The sequence below is a fragment of the Triticum urartu genome, chromosome 3A, assembly GCF_056163025.1.
Source record: "Triticum urartu cultivar PI428250 chromosome 3A, HENAU_Tu73, whole genome shotgun sequence".
Classification (NCBI taxonomy): Eukaryota; Viridiplantae; Streptophyta; class Magnoliopsida; order Poales; family Poaceae; genus Triticum; species Triticum urartu.
Window position 1 is genome coordinate 671337648 of NC_141875.1, and position 19742 is coordinate 671357389.

General features: G+C 45.5%; 3 protein-coding genes across 3 annotated transcripts; 2 read left to right on the plus strand and 1 right to left on the minus strand.

Annotated features, from left to right (window-relative positions):
• Positions 1–375: 375 nt before the first annotated feature.
• Positions 376–2366, plus strand: LOC147981365 (uncharacterized). Its single transcript, XM_087517094.1, has 3 exons — positions 376–984; positions 1058–2008; positions 2082–2366. Exons 1-3 carry the CDS (start codon positions 376–378, stop codon positions 2364–2366), a joined length of 1845 nt encoding a protein of 614 aa, XP_087373220.1.
• Positions 2367–4728: 2362 nt separating this feature from the next.
• Positions 4729–5936, minus strand: LOC125526684 (uncharacterized). Its single transcript, XM_048691326.2, has 3 exons — positions 5850–5936; positions 5552–5701; positions 4729–5280 (listed from the first exon to the last, which is right to left on the minus strand). The coding sequence occupies exons 1-3, from the start codon at positions 5934–5936 to the stop codon at positions 4729–4731; spliced, it is 789 nt and encodes a 262-aa protein (XP_048547283.2).
• A 9869-nt stretch (positions 5937–15805) lies between these two features.
• Positions 15806–16303, plus strand: LOC147981366 (uncharacterized). The gene has a single exon (XM_087515951.1). It carries the CDS (start codon positions 15806–15808, stop codon positions 16301–16303), a length of 498 nt encoding a protein of 165 aa, XP_087372077.1.
• The last annotated feature ends 3439 nt before the right edge of the window (positions 16304–19742 follow it).

The following is a 19742-nucleotide window of genomic DNA, read 5'->3' on the forward strand; positions in this document are numbered from 1 at the left end:
TGAAGCAGATGAAAAATGTTTCCTTGGTGACTATGGCATCAGTGATGAAGAAGATGAGCCTGAAGGATCCTATAAACTACCAAGTGGTAGGAAGAGAAGGAATAAGAAGTTGAAAGACAGGATATGGTATGATCACAAACTTCAAGGACTAGTAGAACAGTTTTTTGTAAGGGCTTGTGCTTCACCGCTGTGTATGAGTTCAGAGATGCACTTAGGGATTTTCACATTAGGACTTTGAGAAATTTTCAATACCACAGAAATTCCCTAGATAGGATTATTGTTTAGTGCTCAGAGAGAGCCACCCAGGGATGTGATTTTTATATATGTGCCTCTAAGTTAGCTCATGAAAAAACATTCTGCATCAAGAAGTGTGATATGTTGCACACTTGTGGAGCATGTGCAGAGTCCACAAAGGTTACTACTAAGTGGATGTCAAGGTCAGTGGAGGTAGCATTGAGAGAAGACATTAGATCTCATGTGGATGCATTAATTAAGAAGACCAAGAGTAAGTTTTCAGTGGATGTATCAAGAAGTGTGGCATATAGGGCAAGGAGGAAGGCTGTTGATGTAGTTCAAGGTGACCAAAAGCAGCAGTACTTGAGGCCCAGGGATTATCTTCAAGCAGTTCTTGACACAAACCCAGGTAGCAGGTGTATAGTAACAACATTTGAAGATCCAGAGAACCCATCACCTACTCCTAGATTCAAGTATATGTTCTATTGTTTAGCAGCTTCAAAGGAAGGTTTCCTTAATGGTTGCAGACCATTTATAGGTCTTGATGGATGCTTCATCAAGTTAATCACTGGACAACAAATTCTTGCAGCCACAGGAAGGGATGGAAACAACAATATTTATCCTATAGCTTTTGGTGTGGTTGACAAGATAGATGGTGAAAGTTGGAATTGGTTTTTAACTCAATTGAGATGTTGCATTGGCAGTGGCAACAAATTTGGAACATACACTATCATGTCTGACAGGCAAAAGGTTGGGAAGAATTTCATTGAGCAATTTATGTTATTACTTTTTTCAATTGTATTAATAATTTGTGAATGTGCAGGGCTTGCTTAAGGCAATAAATGAGGTATTCCCTGATTCACCTCAAAGGTATTGCCTTAGGCACATATATGCAAATTTTCAATCTGCTGGATTTAGAGGCCAGGAACTAAAGAAGTGTATTGACAAGGCTAGCTACTCTTACACTAAACATGGGCATGAACTAGGCATGGCAGAGCTGAAAGCACAGTTTGAGGATGCTTGGAAATGGCTCAAAAAAATTGAGGTCTCTACTTGGGCTAGGTTTGCTATGGATCATACTTGCAAAACAGATTTAGTTGTGAACAATCTAAGTGAAGTCTTCAACAAGATGATACTGGATGTTAGGGCCAAACCAGTAAGGAGAATGTTTGAAGGGATTAGGACCAAGCAAATGATCAAGAGGCAACAAATTAGGGAGAAGTTACAGATTAGCAGGTGGACAATCACACCAACCTACTCAGAGATTTTAGAAGAGAACAAGCAGTATGCCAAGTATTGTCAGGCTGACAGAGCAGGTCCAACAATTTGGCAAGTTACTAGCAAAGAAAAACAGTATTGTGTGGACATGGAAGGGTATACATGTGACTGCAAGAGATGGAACATGACTGGTGTACCTTGCAGTCATGGCATATCTGTACTGACAAAGCAAAAGTTGCATCCTGAGGACTATGTCAATGACTTTTTCAAGAAGCCACTTTATTTGGAGACATACAAAGAAATTATATACCCTGTTCCTGGTCCAGATTTCTGGCCTCACACAAACACTCCAGACATTGAACCTCCTGTGTTCAAAGAAAAGGCAGGCAGAAAACAGACTGCAAGGAGGAAAGGAGAGTTTGAAGTTCCTGCCCCAAGAGACACCAGTAGGATGGGAACAATTACCTACGGAAATTGTGGGTTGGAAGGACACAAGTATACAAGTTGCAATAAGACTCTTAGGCCTAAACTGCAAATGAGGAAAAACAAACACCAGGTAATTATCAAGCATCAGAGCAATGTTTCCTTTTACATAGTCTAATCTAAGTTAAGTTGGACCTTTAATGTAGGAAAACAGGGCAGTCTATGCACCTACTCCATCTGCTCCAATACAAACTCCAAGAGCACCAGCCCTTAGTGCAAGAGCACCAGCTGCTACTGCATCAGCACCAGCTGCTGCTGCATCAGCACCAGCTCCTGCTGCAAAAAGGGGTAGACCTACAGGTGGAGGGAGAGGCAAGGAATTCAGTGCACCAAGATTTGTTGCTGCAACTTCAGAGGTTTTGGCTGGTAACAAAAGGAAGAGGTTTGCAAGCAGCAGATTGAGGGGTTATTACTATGTCAGTGGTAACTGACACTATAAAAAGGTAGAACTTCTCTCTTAGAACCTGTTTGAATTAGTTTAGAACCTGTTTCTCTTTGTTTTGAACCTGTCTGTACTTTTCTGCATGAGTATGTCTGAATTTGGGTGAACCTGACCGAACCTTAATGTACTTGTATCAAATTTGTGGTGTACCGTGGGCCTGATGGTGGGCTTCCGTGTTGGACCTAACTAACCCACCAAGCCTGCCACACTGTGTACATAAGAGAGGCTGGATCCCTGCGCCTCATTCCCCTTGACCAAAACCTAGCCGCCACTGATGGATCAACAGTTAGGAGAGGTAGTTGATGAACAAGACGAGGTTGCTAGGGCTGAAAGGAGGGCCAACCGTCGAGCACAGGCACAGGAGCGACGCCAGAGGATTGCTTCCATGATTATGGCGGAACGCAACCAGAATGACGTGAAGCAGTTCAAGGAGGTGTTCCCAGAAGGAACCAACATCACAGATGAACTAATCATCTGGTGGGCCAGAGACAGGGCTTCTTTCCATCGATTCCAAGCAACAAGGAAGAGATGGACTCAGATCCTGGCTGCAGCAGAAGGAAGACAGGATTCGGATTAGTTCTACGCGGTAGTTTCTGACTAAATTGTGGTGTTTATGAATCTGCTTGTCTTGTGCTCAATATTGCCCTGAATCTTGTTCTTAGTCTTGCTTTGAATATTGTCTTCTTCTGAACTTTCTGAACTTTATGATTGCAGTGAAGGATGCAGTTCAGGAGATGCACCAACCGTGATGAAGACGATGCAATGTGGCTGCCTGAATCTATGTTAAAGAGAGTACTCATGTTAAAGACTATGCTTATTTTCTGAACTATCTATGTTTGGGTTGTTGTAAAATCTATGATAAAGACTATGCTTATTTTCTAAGAAATGTATCCATGGCACAGTATTTTTAAGTCTGAACTTATGCCTGAATCCATCTATCTGCATTTATCTGAATGTTTCTATACTTGGGCTTTGCTGAAATGTGATTTTTTGGTCACTCTAATTTTTGAAATACTCCACTATTTGACCATCAACTACTCCACTGTTTGAGCACACAAGTTCCAAGTTGCTGGGTTTCAACAAAGACTTTAATTGCAACACAACTACCACCATTTCTCATCACTCAATCTCAAAAACCTCACTTTCACACTCCACCGCACTTCCTCCACTCCAACATTTAAGTAGCCCAACAGCTCACTCTATCTCTGCTCACTCTACCTCTCTCTCGAAAACCTCACTCCACCTACATCCATGGCTGGTTCTTCCTCTACGCCAGACCCATGGCTGAACCCCTTCCCCACCGGCAAGGGCTGGGTTGCTATGCTTTTTGGGTCGGCTCGCGGCGACGAAGACCTCTTCCTCGACTACATGAAGATTGCCATGAGATACAGCAGCGCACAAGGGCTTGTGGATGCATCAGAAGAGGTGAGGAAGAAGGCGACGACTGAGGAGAAGCAGCGCATGGACCAGCGCTATGCAACCCCAGGTAAGGGTATCATGCCCATCGACATGTTGCTGTGGGCAATGAAGGAGGCGGACTCCGGCGATGCTGGGCAGAGGGAACGGTGGGCAGCCCACCGCTATATCCCTCCAGCACAAGCTGCAACTCCAACTACTATGGGCAACGCCAACGAGGACCTGCAGATCATCGCCCCACCAGCACTATTGGCTCGCCGACGTCCTCCTCCCATCATCGTCATCGATGGAGACGAAGAGGAGGTGCCAGAGCTGCCACCTACCACTCAAGTCAAGCAAGAGGTGCGACGGTCAGGTCGCATAGCAGGGCAGGGGCCTAACAATCTGAAACAGTAAGTTTCAGATTCAGTTATTGCCAGATCTATGTGAGATTCAGTTATGTCAGTTTAGTTCTGTCAGTTTATCAGGGTGTTTGCAATCTCAGTGAGATTCAGTTCTGTCAGTTTAAGTGTCTTTGAACAATTTCAGTGTCCATGTCCTATCTATGTAAGACTAAATGCTATCTATGGGAGACTAGATGTCCTCCAAACTTCTCTGAATTTGTCTGAACCTGTGATGAAGCAATTTATGAAGTAAACAGATCTCAGCAAGAACTTATGATACAACACACACAAATAAACTACATCAGACTTAGATAATTTAGTTCTTAACTTAACTTAGCACTAGTTCTCAGCATCAGGATAATATTTGGGCAGTACAGATCAGGGAAAACACCACCCCCACACCAACCAAAATGATCTGAACCCATTACAGTTCTTAGGTAGTTCAAAGGTAGTTCATAAGTAGATCAGGGCATATTTGCACCAGACTGATCATTCCTAGGCCAATTATATATATAGGCCTCATATATACTTACCATCCAGAGAGCTGCCACTTCACTCCTCCATCACAACTTCCTTTATCTTGTCCAGCTTTTCCTTGCACCCATGACCAACCTTAAGGAGCTCAGCAATGACATTCTCCATCTTCTTCTTCTCTTCTTTAAGGAGATCTTTCTCCACCTCTAGCTCCTTCATGGCCTTCCTTATGTTTTGGATTATATCAGCTTGACTCTGAAGGATGCACCTTTGTTCTTTCTTGAGCTTAAGCTTCTCCATTTGAAGCTCAATCTTTGCCTGCTCCTCAAGTTGCTTCTTCATCTCCTTCAGTTCATTGATTGCCTGGCTTGTGCAATCCATGTCATGAGATTTGATTCCATCCTGATAATCAAACAACTTGGACACATCATCCACCAGCTGGCTATACTGATTGGCCAGAGAAGCAAGCTCCTTCTGCAGTTTTGCAACCTCTATCCCATGAGCCTCATTATCCTGGGCTCTACCAAGGTTCTGCTCATGATACATATTCCAGAGCTTGCTTAAGCACCTTTGCAGAATTACAGGCCAGGGGGCATCTACCCACTCCAGAACACCACAGTTCACACCATCCTGAAAATCAATTTAATTTTACAGTGAACAAGCAAATTCAGAATAACAAATCATAAACAATAATGATATAAGCTACACTAGCTAGTTAGTTCTATACTACAAGTACAATATTCAGACATGTTTCCAGTGCTCTTTACTACAAGTAAAGTATTCAGACATACCAATGTTTTCAGACTTAAGGAAAATTCAGAATAACAGCAACTAAACACTTTGTTTCCACTACATAGCAGAAATTCAAACTAATCAAATCCACACCAACTTGGTCCATTACCTCAGTAGCACATCCTATGAATCTCCTGCCAGTGTCAGTGCCTTCAAATGCCACAAACTTGCCCACCCTCTGCCTGTGCAGGATGCACCTTCTATCAGATTCAGTCACAAGCCCACAGAAACTAGGGTCTATCACAGTTTCAGGAGTTTGCTGCAAAAGCAAAAGCATATCTATATCAAGAACAACTCACATATATCAACTTAAATGGAAAAATCTCAAATATCTTCAAACCCTAACCCTACCCTAACCCTAGAACATAACAGACAGGAGAGGGAGAGGATAGACTGAGATGACTTACAAAGTACTCCATCTGCATGCTGCTGAACTCGCTCATGTACTCGTCATCGTCGTCTGACGTCTCGTTGCTGTTCGGCCACGACGGCATGCCGGAGCGCGAGAAGAAGAAACAGAAGCAGAGGAGAGCAGAGAGGAGTTGAGTGAGCTCGGGGGAGAGTGAGAGAGCTGGTGGGGACGAGCGGCCCGGTCGGCCAGGTTATGACCTGGTCCCGACCAGGTGCGACCGACGAGCGGCTCTAACGGCCCCGCGCGCGCACCGTTAGCCGTTAGGCGGGCTGCCAGCCTGGCACATGGGCCACTCACGTCAGAATCGCGGTTAAAACGGTCAAAACCACCATTTAGTCAACCTGGTAGTTTTTAGTCACGTTTTTACGTTTTTTTGGTAGTTTTCGGCCACTTTTAAAAAAGTGGTAGTTCTGTGGGACGCAAACCCCTAAAATGGTAGTTTTTTGTCAATCACTCGCGTGGTAGTGATCCACCATGGACACCGGGAGTGGGGGGTGACCATTGCAACATTTTAAAACCAAGTTGCCCGACGGGCAAGAAGGGAGAGGAGGAGCTCATGCAGGTGCTCCACTGCTTTGGAGAAAAAGCATTGAACAAGGCACGTGCAAAGAGGGAAAGGAAGAATAAACGAGTCAGCATGCTTGCGTGGCGATATTTTTGCCAACTCAGCCCCTAATGTGTAGGTCGCACTAGTTAGATTCGTTGTTAATAAACCAAGTAAAACTCTAAATCAGGGGTGAACCAACCTTTGGTTGAGATGGTTAGGTGGACAGTGGTATCCCCAACCCACCAGGGTTCAAATCCTGATGCTCGCATTTATCCTGGATTTATTTCAAGAATTCTGGCGATATGCTTATAGTGGGAGGAGACGTTAAACTCTGAATCAGGGCTATGTGTTACACACATGACCTAATGTACTTTTTTTTGCGATTTTCTAAAAAAGTCTAGAGTTAAACAATTGCAAGATGAAAAAGTTCCAAGTTGTAGTATAGTCATACCTGCTCACATCCAAAACACATATGTATGCACTATTACTGAAAGCTAATAAAAAGTTGGTAGATTTCTTACCTTGCATCGCTCAAATGTATTAATTCAAATAAGTTTTTTTCTTTCTTCCTGAAATAAAAATATTTTTTTAAAAAACATAGTACAAACACAGATGCTCACATACGCATACATACAATCATCCATATAAACACATGTACACACATCCTGCCCCTATGAGCACGTCGGAGATATTGAACCGGCACAACAGGTTGAGATTGACGAAGTCCCACTGGCGTCTCGTAATTGATAGGAGCATCTCCTTCGACTGAACGAACATAGCCGAAAAGTTTTTTTCTTTCTTCCTGAAATAAAAATATTTTTTTTGAAAAACACAGTACAAACACAGATGCTCACATACGCATACATACAATCATCCATATAAACACATGTACACACATCCTGCCCCTATGAGCACGTCGGAGATATTGAACCGGCACAACAGGTTGAGATTGACGAAGTCCCACTGGCGTCTCGTAATTGATAGGAGCATCTCCTTCGACTGAACGAACATAGCCGAAAAGTCTAAAATAATGACAGAAAAAATGCGAACACCAGTGCTCACGTCTTGAACTTGAAGCCTAGTGGGTTGTTTCCAACACTAGGAAACTCAACCTAAAATGTGATCTCAAGGACCCCAATTAACTTGAAAACACTCTACGTCCATATTTAGGACGGTTAGGGCGATTTTATGGCCATATGAGTTATGCTCAGTTTGCAACAGAAAAATGGAAGTGAAAAAGTAGGAGGTACAGAAGAAAGATCTATATACGAAGCACACCCCAAAACTAATACTAACTACACTTATAAGAGAAAAAAGATAACTAGGAGTTATGGGTGGATGCAGATCTGTTTCTTAGTCCCTATAAGATTACAGAAATCTCCCTCTACATATTCTACCAGGGTGGATGCCAATTGACTTTTACTTCCTTCACTACTTGGATGGCTTCATATATCCGAATCCAACTATCGCACATATATTGTCACCCTTAATCAGCGAAGCTAGTGATATTTCTACGGGCTCAATATTAGTTGCAAAAGTACACATGATAGTGTTGATGGTTGTTGTCGTTTGCTAGATGTATACTGAAGTATCAGACTATGGCAGACCACTCTATGGAATAATTACTCTTGTTAAACCGTGTGCTGGCACTAGAAGTCATGCTTCCTAGACTTGGTCTTCCCTTTATAGTCTCATAATAGCAATTTGTGGTTGTGCTCAAAAGTTACTTGTTATCACAGATTACCGTACTATGTGGTGCTGAAAATGGCCTCTTTTTATTGCATGGATCTCTCATTCTGTTATATCACAGTTTTCTGAACTAGCAGTGCAAAATTGCAAATTAGACTTCCAAAATTATGATACATCATGTATAAGAGGATTAAGAGCCGAAAGATACCTAGACTTTTTAATCTGTTATCATGTTGACCACTATGTTTTCTTGTGCAGAAATAGTCAGAAACCCATCAATCCTGGAATCTCCTATTTCTTAAATATAATCATTGTGTAATTTTTTACAGCCTATTTCTCAAATTTGAACCTAAAGCTATGTGTGAGATTGCTAATGCTTGTTCTTTTTTCCCGATCGTATGTTCTTTTTCTCAAACGCAAGTGGCAGAATTTTTATGTCGGTGCTCTTGAGTTTATTCATGATTTTTTATTCAGATATGTTGCGGTGAAAATTTTCTTTTCATATGACATCGCAAGTCCAAGCTAAAAGTGGCTACTTTATGTTTGCGTGTCATTTCTCCTTCTATATCAGAGTTTTGTGGTTGGAATATACCGACTATACAACGGAAATATGTCCGACTGGGATATGAAGGCATTGAACCTTTACTGCTGTGGCCTTTTGAAATAAATATTATATTGCTTGACCAAATTCATCGCTTTGATTTTCTGAGCGCACTAAAAATTAAACTATAGTCAGACTAGCCACTTGTCTTGTTAGCCCATCTGATATTTTGATGCTTAAACTGGCAAACCGAATATATCATGATGCCTAATTCCCTGTATCTGGATCCTTGCTCTGTTTTATCTGAAACAGGAATGCCACTTGAAGAACAAGGATATGGGGAAAGCTTTTGGATGACTTGCGACTAGGGTGCCACCAACCAAGTGCACAGGGCTGCTTCATTTCCTCAGTAGCAGTTCTAACTGTGTTCATTTTAACTTGTAGTGGATTAATTAGATTACCATTTCACACTCCTGTCTTGTGGCATCAGTAGTGCTAGTGTGTATGGAGGTAACTCTCTCGCCTGGTCTGTTTGTGTTGTTGTCTTGTAGGATTTGGAGAAGTGTCCTGCTTTGTATGTTGAGTAGCCATACTATCTGATCTAGTACTTGTATTGCAGTCTTGTCCACTTTTTTTCCCCATGGGCAGTCTTGTCCACTGCTTGCATTTGGACTAGTGTCTTATTGTTGGCCAATTTCAGAATCGATTTCAGTTAGAGATGTGTGTGTAGCTAGCTCTGATGTAACAGTAAAAGAAAGCTTCATTGAAGCCACAATATGATTACGCTTCTAGTACAAAGTTGTATTAAAGTTGGGACACTTTGTTAGGGACGGAAGGAGTATAAGACTTTCTAAAGATTCCAATACTGACTACATACAAAGTAAAATGAGTGAATCTACACTCTAGAATACATCTATATATAGTCTGTATTAAAATCTTTAAAAAGACTTGTATTTAGAAACAGAGGAGTACATGGCACATGTGTTGGTGTAGTGTCAAAAATACTCTTATCTTATGGGATGGAGATCTTATGGGACGGAGGGAATACTTTGTTGTACTTCACTTGTAGAGGGATGAACCCGCAGCAGCAGCCAGTAGGATCAGGTGACTTTATCATGTAACAGTGGCAGTTGTGCAGAAGTCTTCCAATGTAAATACATACTAGAGAGGCGTGCCATGTAATATAAGCCAGAAGACCTAGGCCCACGGGCCTGTGTGATCAATTCACACGACCGAAAGTACTACCTCCGTGCGGGTTTATTAGTCTCCATGGTATTTTGTGTCAAAGTTTAACCACATATTTGAGTAACAAAATATTAATGCATGTCATAAAAAGTTATATTGTCAAAATATTAATAACAAAATATTACTGCATGACCAAAATATTAATGTAGTTTCTAGTAATATTATTTTTGCTACATATAACTTATATTTTATAAGTTAAAATTATGATCAAAATATGGCCTAGAATACGAGGGGACTAGTAAACAAGGACGGAGGTAATAGTTCTCTGTGCTTGATGCCCGTATAGTCCACCACCCGCAGTCATCGTCGGCTCGCCGGCACTCATCCGCGAAGGTGACCGCTGATGTCGTGCCAACACCGTTGTATTGGTCGGGCATCAGTCCACCATTGTCACACCCGACTAGTTGTGACACATCCCGTGACATCCCGTCGTATGGGTCGTGGGGAAATATCTGGTGCACCGGAGTTTGTGGTGCTACCGGTGCACCGAGCTCACATTTTGCTTTTAAAAATCTGAAAAAATAGCACTCTCATACAACATCAATGTAGGTTGTTGGAAAATTTTAAGTCAAAATTCAAAACCTAACTTGAAAAACAAAAATGATAAATTCAACAATGAATAGTATATAACATAACTTGGGCTTTAGATTTGGACCGTTTATCACACTGAAGTCAAATTTGTCATTTTTGTATCTCCAAAAATATTTCAAATTTTTATACGAAATTTTGTGACATCATACATTGATGTTGCGTCAACATGCTAGATTTTTTTAGTTTTTTTAAAACAATCTATGGCATTTGGTGCACCGGTAGCACCACAAGTGCGGGTGCACCGGATACATTCCCAGACCCACGCAACCTGTACAACCACGAGGTGGGGAGCTCTAATTCGGTGCAAGTGGGCCGGCCCATTTAGATTTCACATTTTTTCCTTGGTTCGCTCGATCGTATTTCAGAAAAGAAAAGAAAAAAAATCAAAATAATTCATAAAAAAGGAAAAAAATCATGAATTCAAAAAAGTGCACTAATTTTGAAAAAAAATCATGAACTTGAAAAGAGTTCATCGATTTAAAAAAATTCATCGAACTTGAAAAAAAATCATCAACATTAAAAAAAGTTAGTCGATTTTGAAAAAGTTGATTGAACTAAAAAAAGTTCATCAAATTTGGAAAAAGTTCAGCGAAATAGAAGATAGTTCATCGTGGATGCAAGGCCCACACGACCTATACAACCATGAGGTGCCTAGAACATCCACGCCGAGTGCAGACCTCTAGGTCTAGATTTGGGCATAACAACCGCCAAAGAAGGAGACCGGGCAAGAGCTTCCCGACGGCACACTCCTCGCCACCCACACAACCAAGGAACATAGCCGCCGCCGCCATGATGCCTGCCAAAGAGCCAACCATCCAGACCGCCACCCGGGGTCGCTGGCAACCCACCCCAAATCTGCAGCCACCACACACATAAGGGACAAAGGGAAATGGCATTCCTTCCTTAGCCCTGGGCAGCCCTAGGCCCGTGCCCAATCCCCAGACACAGGCAAATCATGGACTCCCGCCCCATCCTGCCCTAGTGGGCAAGGGTGAGCCCCCGACAGGTAGGTGAGGGAATGGATCCACGACTCAGTGGAAGAAGATCCACCACCCTTGGCGGCGATCCGAACATGGGAGGTGCCTAGCCCCACGGTCTCGGTCCACGCGGCTCCGGTTAGAGTTGGTGGGAACCCCGCCTCGGACTAACATCACCAGAGAGCGAGAGGAGAGAGGGGTGCATCGCCGCAAGGGGAGCCCCACCACCGAAGATCGTCCCCACTAGTTGTACTCTCCACGGTGCTCTATTCCAACCAAAGAATGAGTCATCGGCTCCTTGATGTCCCGGGCTGACCTATGCTAACACCGACACAAGTGGCAACAATCCTTGAGAGGTGCGCATGGCCCTTGAGCCAACGGATGGCCAGGATCCCACGGAGTGCGGCGGTGGTCCCGAGTAGAGTTGAAGGAGAGGGGATCATGTCCATGAGATGGCTCGCGCGGTAAACTGTCATCGAGGCTGACCGGAGTATGGTTAGTGATGACAACAAAGGCGACCAGTGGCGGATGTCGACACATACGACCAGACAAGGACCTACGGATGCAATTCCTGAGTGGGATCGCTCTAGGGTGTCTAGGGGATGCTTTGGGAGGAGGGATTTGGATGGGGTTTCACCGGACATAACGAATTTTTTAGAATGGGCACGACCATTATTGTTGGAGTTTAAACAATGGCAAGTTGAAAGATTTCTAAGTTGTAGTATAATGATTGCTCACGTCCATAACAACACACTTGTATGCAATATTACTGAAAGCTAAAATGTTGGTAGATTTCTTACATTGCATCACTCAAATGTATTGTTCCAAATTAGATTTCCTTATGTCCGGATTTTTTTTCCTTTTGAACTCACTGATCCGGGGCTAGTGTCTTCGAACGATGTCGCCTGAGAAACATGACAAACAACCCGTCACAGACGCAAAAACCACATCCCCTCCTTGCAAGGGCCTGAAGGCATTGTCTTTGAAAAGCGGCAAAAGGCTCGAATCCTATGGGAGCATTTCAACAATCTGATGGGAACTGCTAGGCAGTGTAACTTCAGCTTAAATTGGGAATATCTGCAGCTTCCTTCCTTCAACCTTGAGCACCTGGATGCCATATTCACCATGGAGGAGTTAAAAAAGGCGGTTCTAGAAATGCATGATGAGAAGTTCCCTCGCCCTGATGGTTTTATTGGGGATTTTTTCAAGAAGTGTTGGGAGCTCATTAAAGGAGATTTGCTGGAGGCCATCAATCAATTTTTTCATCTCAGAGGGAAAACATGGAATCTTTTGAATAATTCTTTCATTGTGCTGCTGCCAAAGAAAGGAAATGCTGATCATGCTGCTGATTTTAGGCCAATTAGTCTCGTGCATAGTGTGGCAAAGATTCTATGCAAAATCTTGGCAAACAGATTGGCCCCGGAATTACAACATATGATCTCTGCAAGTCAAAGTGCCTTCCTCAAGGGCCGTAGCATTCAAGATAATTTTTTGTATTTCCAGAATGTCATAAGACGGGCATTCACAAAAAATTCACCTCTCATCTTCCTCAAATTGGATATCTCTAAGGCCTTTGATTCTGTGCATTGGAGCTACATGTGGGAGGTTCTGAAAGGTTTTGGTTTCGGGCAAAGATGGACAGACATGATTGCATTGCTGCTCTCGACTTCCTCTTCACGAGTCCTCCTCAACGGTTGTCCAGGTGAACCGTTCCTGCACCGGAGGGGGTTGCGCCAGGGAGACCCATTGTCGCCGATGTTACTCATTCTTGCAATGGAACCACTGCAAAAAATGATTGCCATGGCAATGGCTGATGGTCTTCTCACCCCTTTAAGCCATCAGGCCGCCAGTTTGAGAACCAGCCTGTACGCGGATGACGCGGCACTTTTTGTGAATCCCATCAGAGAAGAAATCGCAGCTACTCAGAGAATTATGCTTAGATTTGGAGAGATCTCTGGCTTGATGATCAGCTTAGGGAAGTGCACGGCATTCAAGATCCGATGCAACGATGAAGAGTATGGAGAGGTTTTGCAGGACTTTGGAGGAAAGGAGGGTTTTTTCCCTTGCCAATACCTAGGTTTACCACTGAACAGGAGGAAGCCGATGCGTGCTGAATTGCAACCAATGATAGACAAGGCTGCTGGAAGAGTCAAGCCATGGAAAGGAAGAATTCTGAATAGAACTGGGCGGCTAACTCTAATCAACCCAGTCCTCACGGCAATGGCAACATTCTTCCTCTCGTGTTTCGCAATGGATAAATGGGCTATCAAGAAGCTTGATAAGTGCAGGAGGAATTTTCTTTGGGCTGGGGATGTGGAGGCAAGGGGAAGCAAATGCCTTATAAACTAGAAACAATGTTGTACCCCCAAAAATCTCGGAGGCCTCGGGATCAAAGAGTTAACTTGTTATAGCCGAGCCTTGAGACTCAGATGGTGCTGGTTTGAATGGGACAACATCGACAGACCTTGGAAAGGCACCCAAATCCCTTGTGACACAGTTGACAGAAGTCTTTTCACGGCCTGCACCAAGATCTCCTTGGGAAATGGGGAAAAGATCAACTTTTGGAAGGACAGGTGGATGCATGGAGTTGCACCTATTGCACTGGCACCCGAAGTTGCAAAACTGGCATGGAAGAAGAATCTCAAGGTCGTTGATGCTCTAACAAACAATCTTTGGATGAAGGGGTTACATAGGATGAACAACAAAGAGCAAGTGCAGCAATTTATTTCCTTATGTGAGAAGATCCAGGAAGTGCAGTTGTCTCATGACGATGATGGCATCACGTGGATTCTTAACTCCAAAGGAATTTACACGGCTAAAGATGCCTATGAAGCCCAATTCTTGGGACGAATTAGGCAGCCACTCCTAGAGAAAGCATGGAAAGTGAAGGCTGAAAACGAGATTAAATTCTACCTTTGGTTACTGCTCCAGAACCGTAACTGGACTGCGGACAGGTTATCCACCAGGGGCTGGCCTTGCAACCCGACCTGCCCTTTCTGTGACCAGGCCCCAGAGATAGCAATTCACATCCTTCTGGGATACCCCAGGGTCTGGAACAAGTCTGGGCCCATCCACCCCCAGATGACGGACGTGGCCCTCTCCTCCAATTCCGTCAAATGTTGGTGGCGCAAGCTGCACCTGATCGCTCCAAAAGAAATTGGTAAGGAGCAGATTGCTTTTGCTGCATATGTGGCTTGGCATCTCTGGAATGAAAGAAACAGGAGGGTGTTCCAAAGAAAAATGCTACTGCCGCATCAAGTTTTCATACTGGTGACCGAGGATGTTAGACTTTGCAAAGAGGCATTCAGAGAGTAGTCCGTAGTTGTGGCCACTGCTCAGCCTCCCGATGTTCAGTGGCCTAGGCTCTCCTCTCCCTTCTCTCTACGCTCATCTTAATCTCTAATATGTACAGTTTTTTTCCTCTCCTATAATGCAATGACAGAGCTCCTGTCGGTTCGGGTCAAAAAATCTGCAATGCACCAAAATTAGAAAAATGGAAGTAAAAAGATAGCAGGTAGAGATCCACACACAGATACACATTGCACTTGTTGAAGAAACTTGATCTTTCTCTTTGTGTATTTTTACCATTAGCAAGGAGCGACCGTCAGCCAAACATACCTGCCCGCTTAATGTAAACATGAACAATTGATGGTTGCTAGCCATCATTTAGCTAGGTCATAAAATCACGGCAAATAAGAATTAAAAAGCGGAAGGTAAATTATTATTATTTTGAGCAAAAAACAGCTAGGCTTTATTGAACATTGATAATGTTTACAGGAATGGAGTTCACGTCATGAGGCACTCCCAACCACAAATGTGCACCAGGAGTGTTGAACGTGACATATCTTGTATTTCTAATCTTATCTTCTCTAGCCTTGTATAGCTAACTCTTAGAGATATGGTAGTATTAGTTACCTTGCCACGCAAGACATCATGTGTATATAATGTAACCTACTCCATGGAATACAATGAGTTGCACCAAATATCCTCTCTACATGGTATCAGTTTTACCGCGATCCTCTGTCGCTTCCGCACCCCTACGCCGCTGCGCCTACCCCTAGTCGCCGCTGCGCCAACTCCCCAACCCTCCTGTCGCCGCCGTCGCTACCCTTCCCGTAGCCACCGCCGCCGCTTCCTTCCCACACATCAAGCTGCCGCCGCCGCCACCTCTCCCGTAGCCGTCGCCGCCGCCGCTTCTCTTCTTCCCCCTGCCCCCACTACCTCTCTCTCGAAACCCTAAGGGCCGCCGCCGCTCCTATCTTCCTTCTGTAGCCGCCGCCGCCCTCTTCTCCACACCCATCGCAGCCACCGTTCCCTCCTCCTCTCACCATCACCCAAAACCCTAACCACCCGCTGTCTCCATGGCCAAGGCTGAGGCATCCGACGCCGGTTCCTTCTCCGGTGCCATGTTCACCTCCGATCGCCTCAACGAGATCCACATCAAGGACCACGTACCTGTCCTCCTCGACCTCGACTCGCCGTCCTACAACGCATGGCGCACGTACTTCGCGATGTTGTTCCTCTCTTACCGTCTCATCGAGCATGTTGTCGGGAGCGTTGACTTCTGCGACATGAAGAACGACGACGAGTGGCTCGCTGTGGACGCCTGCATCATCAAGTGGCTCTTCCTCACCATCTCCGGCAGCCTCTTCAACATGGTGAATGCCCGCGATCCGTCCGCGTATGCTATGTGGACGCGCCTGTGTGATCTCTTCCTCGACAATCAACTACAGCGCCGCGTCTTTCTTCAAGGGCAGTTCTTCACTATGCAGCACAATGATCTTTCGATCGACAAGTACTGCACGCGGCTGAAGGTTCTCGCCGATGAGCTACGCGACGTCGGCATGAAAAATCGATGACTCGGTCCTCCTCACCAACCTCCTCCGTGGCCTCCACCCCGACCTTGGCCAGTCCGCCGCCAACCTCTCCCTCATCACGCTGACGTACGCGAAGGCGGTCACATACCTTCGCATGGAGGAAAAGCATCTCCGTCACACCGCTCGGCAGGCGACCCACGCCGCTCTCCACGTCGGCCTCGCCGCCGGCCACGGCTCTACTCCAACCCAGCCAGGGCCGCGCGCTCCCTTTCCTGCCCCGCCACCCGCGCCTGCGCCCTCCGGCGGCCGCAAGCAGAAGGGTCGCGGGGGCCGGGGCCGCAACTCCAACACGACGCCGCGCCCTCCTACGCCCGCGGCGGCTGCACCTCCCTCGCCTTGGCTCTCGGGGTATAACCCATGGACGGGAGTAGTGCATGCCTACTCCATGCCCATCCCCCGCCCACCAGCTCCGAGCATCCTCGGGCCACGGCCGAGCACCCCTCAGGCGCTGCTGACCGCACCGGTCCCTGCCGCGTATGGCGCTATCGCGGCCTACGGTGGCCCGTCGGCCTATGGTGGTCCCTCCGCATACGGCGGTGCGCCGGGCTATGGTGCATATTGTTGGGGAACGTAGTAATTTCAAAAATTTTCCTACGCACACGCAAGATCATGGTGATGCATAGCAACGAGAGGGGAGAGTGTGATCTACGTACCCTTGTAGATCGACAATGGAAGCGTTTGGTTGATGTAGTCGTACGTCTCCACGGCCCGACCGATCAAGCACCGAAACTACGGCACCTCTGAGTTTTAGCACACGTTCTGCTCGATGACGATCCCCGGACTCCAATCCAGCAAAGTGTCGGGGAAGAGTTCCGTCAGCACGACGGCGTGGTGACGATCTTGATGTACTACTGTCGAAGGGCTTCGCCTAAGCACCGCTACAATATTATCGAGGACTATGGTGGCAGGGGGCGCCGCACACGGCTAAGAATATGATCACGTGGATCAACTTGTGTGTCTCTGGGGTGCCCCTGCCTCCGTATATAAAGGTTCAAGGGGGGGGGTGCGGCCGGCCTAGAGGTGGCGCGCCAGGAGGAGTCCTACTCCCTCTGGGAGTAGGATTCCCCCCCCCAATCCTAGTTGGAATAGGATTCGCGGAGGGGGGGGGAAAGAGAAAGGGGGGCCGGCCCCCTCTCCTTGTCCTATTCGGACCAAGGGAGGGGAGGGGCGCGCGGCCCATCTCAGGCTGCCTCTTCTCTTTTCCACTAAGGCCCACTAAGGCCCATATAGCTCCCGGGGGGTTCCGGTAACCTCCCGGTACTCCGGTAAAATCCCGATTTCACCCGAAACACTTCTGATATCCAAACATAGGCTTCCAATATATCAATCTTTATGTCTCAACCATTTCGAGACTCCTCGTCATGTCCGTGATCACATCCGGGACTCCGAACAACCTTCGGTACATCAAAACATATAAACTCATAATATAACTGTCATCGAAACCTTAAGCGTGCGGACCCTACGGGTTCGAGAACAATGTAGACATGACCGAGACATGTCTCCGGTCAATAACCAATAGCGGGACCTGGATGCCCATATTGGCTCCTACATATTCTACGAAGATCTTTATCGGTCAGACCGCATAACAACATACGTTGTTCCCTTTGTCATCGGTATGTTACTTGCCCGAGATTCGATCGTCGGTATCCAATACCTAGTTCAATCTCGTTATCGGCAAGTCTCTTTACTCGTTCCGTAATACATCATCTCGCAACTAACTCATTAGTTGCATTGCTTGCAAGGCTTTAAGTGATGTGCATAAACGAGAGGGCCCATAGATACCTCTCCGACGATCGAAGTGACAAATCCTAATCTCGAAATACGTCAACCCAACATGTACCTTTGGAGACACCTGTAGAGCACCTTTATAATCACCCAGTTACGTTGTGACGTTTGGTAGCACACAAAGTGTTCCTCCGGCACACGGGAGTTACATAATCTCATAGTCATAGGAACATGTATAAGTCATGGAGAAAGCAATAGCAACATACTAAACGATCGGGTGCTAAGCTAATGGAATGGGTCATGTCAATCAGATCATTCAACTAATGATGTGATCCTGTTTAATCAAATGACAACTCTTTGTCCATGGTTAGGAAACATAACCATCTTTGAACTACGAGCTAGTCAAATAGAGGTATACTAGTGACACTCTGTTTGTCTATATATTCACACATTACGTTTCCGGTTAATACAATTCTAGCATGAATAATAAACTTTTATCATGATATAAGGAAATAAATAATAACTTTATTATTGCCTATAGGGCATATTTCCTTCACATATGGTGGCGCCCCTCTGGTCTACGACCCGGTGCTTCTCTCCGCCCTTCATGCTACCCCCTCGCCGAGCGCCTACAACGGAGGCGGCGATTGGTACATGGACACCGGTGCCGCCGCTCACGTGGCCTCCAACCCCGGTATCTTATCCCGTTCCGCTCCCTATCCCTTCTCCTCTCGCATCATGGTTGGTGATGGCAGCTCTCTTCCCATCACCCATCATGGTTCATCCTCTTCTGTTACCCTCTTCTTCTTTAACTCTCAATAATGTGCTTGTTTCACCATCCTTAATTAAAAAACTTTGTTCTATTCGTACTCTTACTCGTGAAAATCCTGTCACTGTTGAGTTTGACGCTCTCGGTTTTTCTGTTAAGGATGCTCGCTCCCGGAGGGTTCTGCACCGATGTGACTCTCCCGATGATTTCTACCCATGCGGTGCTTCTACTCGCAGTGGCCCGGTTGCTCTTCATGCCGACGTCTCGCTTTGGCACGCTCGTCTCGGTCATCCCGGCGCCGACGCTCTTCATAAAATTTTGAGCACCTTTCCCTTTTCATGTAATAAATCAGCGGCTCACACTTGTCATGCTTGCCGCATAGGAAAACACGTTCGTCTACCGTTTTCTTCATCTTCATTGATTGCAACTTTTCCCTTTGATGTTATTCATTGTGATGTTTGGACATCCCCAGTGTCTAGCAATTTGGGTTTATCATATTACCTTGTGATTTTAGATGATTTTTCACACTTCACTTGGACTTTTCCGTTACGCCGCAAATCTGACGTCGCCTCCACCCTTCACTCATTTTATGCCTATGTCAACACCCACTTTCATCGCACCATTGCTCATCTTCAAACAGATAACGGAAAAGAATTTGATAATCTCGCCATTTGCCATCTTCTATCCACGCATGGCACCTTTTTTCGCTTAACTTGTCCATACACATCCCAACAAAACAGCCGTGCCGAACGTTTTCTACGCACCCTTAATGAGAGTGTCTGCACCTTGCTCTTTCATGCACACATGCCACCTCACTTTTGGCCCGATGCGCTCGCCACCGCCACTCTCCTTCTCAACCTCCGGCCGTGTAAACCACGCTGGAACTATACCCCTCACCATCTTCTGTTCGGGTCTCCTCCATCATAT

Coding starts and splice junctions, on each gene's coding strand:
- LOC147981365 (XM_087517094.1), top strand. CDS start 376: ATGTTGCACACTTGTGGAGCATGTGCAGAGTCCACAAAGGTTACTACT. Junction 985..1,057: donor TCATGTCTGACAGGCAAAAG/GTTGGGAAGAAT, acceptor GTGAATGTGCAG/GGCTTGCTTAAGGCAATAAA. Junction 2,009..2,081: donor TGAGGAAAAACAAACACCAG/GTAATTATCAAG, acceptor CCTTTAATGTAG/GAAAACAGGGCAGTCTATGC.
- LOC125526684 (XM_048691326.2), bottom strand. CDS start 5,936: ATGCCGTCGTGGCCGAACAGCAACGAGACGTCAGACGACGATGACGAG. Junction 5,702..5,849: donor GCATGCAGATGGAGTACTTT/GTAAGTCATCTC, acceptor TTGCTTTTGCAG/CAAACTCCTGAAACTGTGAT. Junction 5,281..5,551: donor TCATAGGATGTGCTACTGAG/GTAATGGACCAA, acceptor ATTGATTTTCAG/GATGGTGTGAACTGTGGTGT.
- LOC147981366 (XM_087515951.1), top strand. CDS start 15,806: ATGGCCAAGGCTGAGGCATCCGACGCCGGTTCCTTCTCCGGTGCCATG.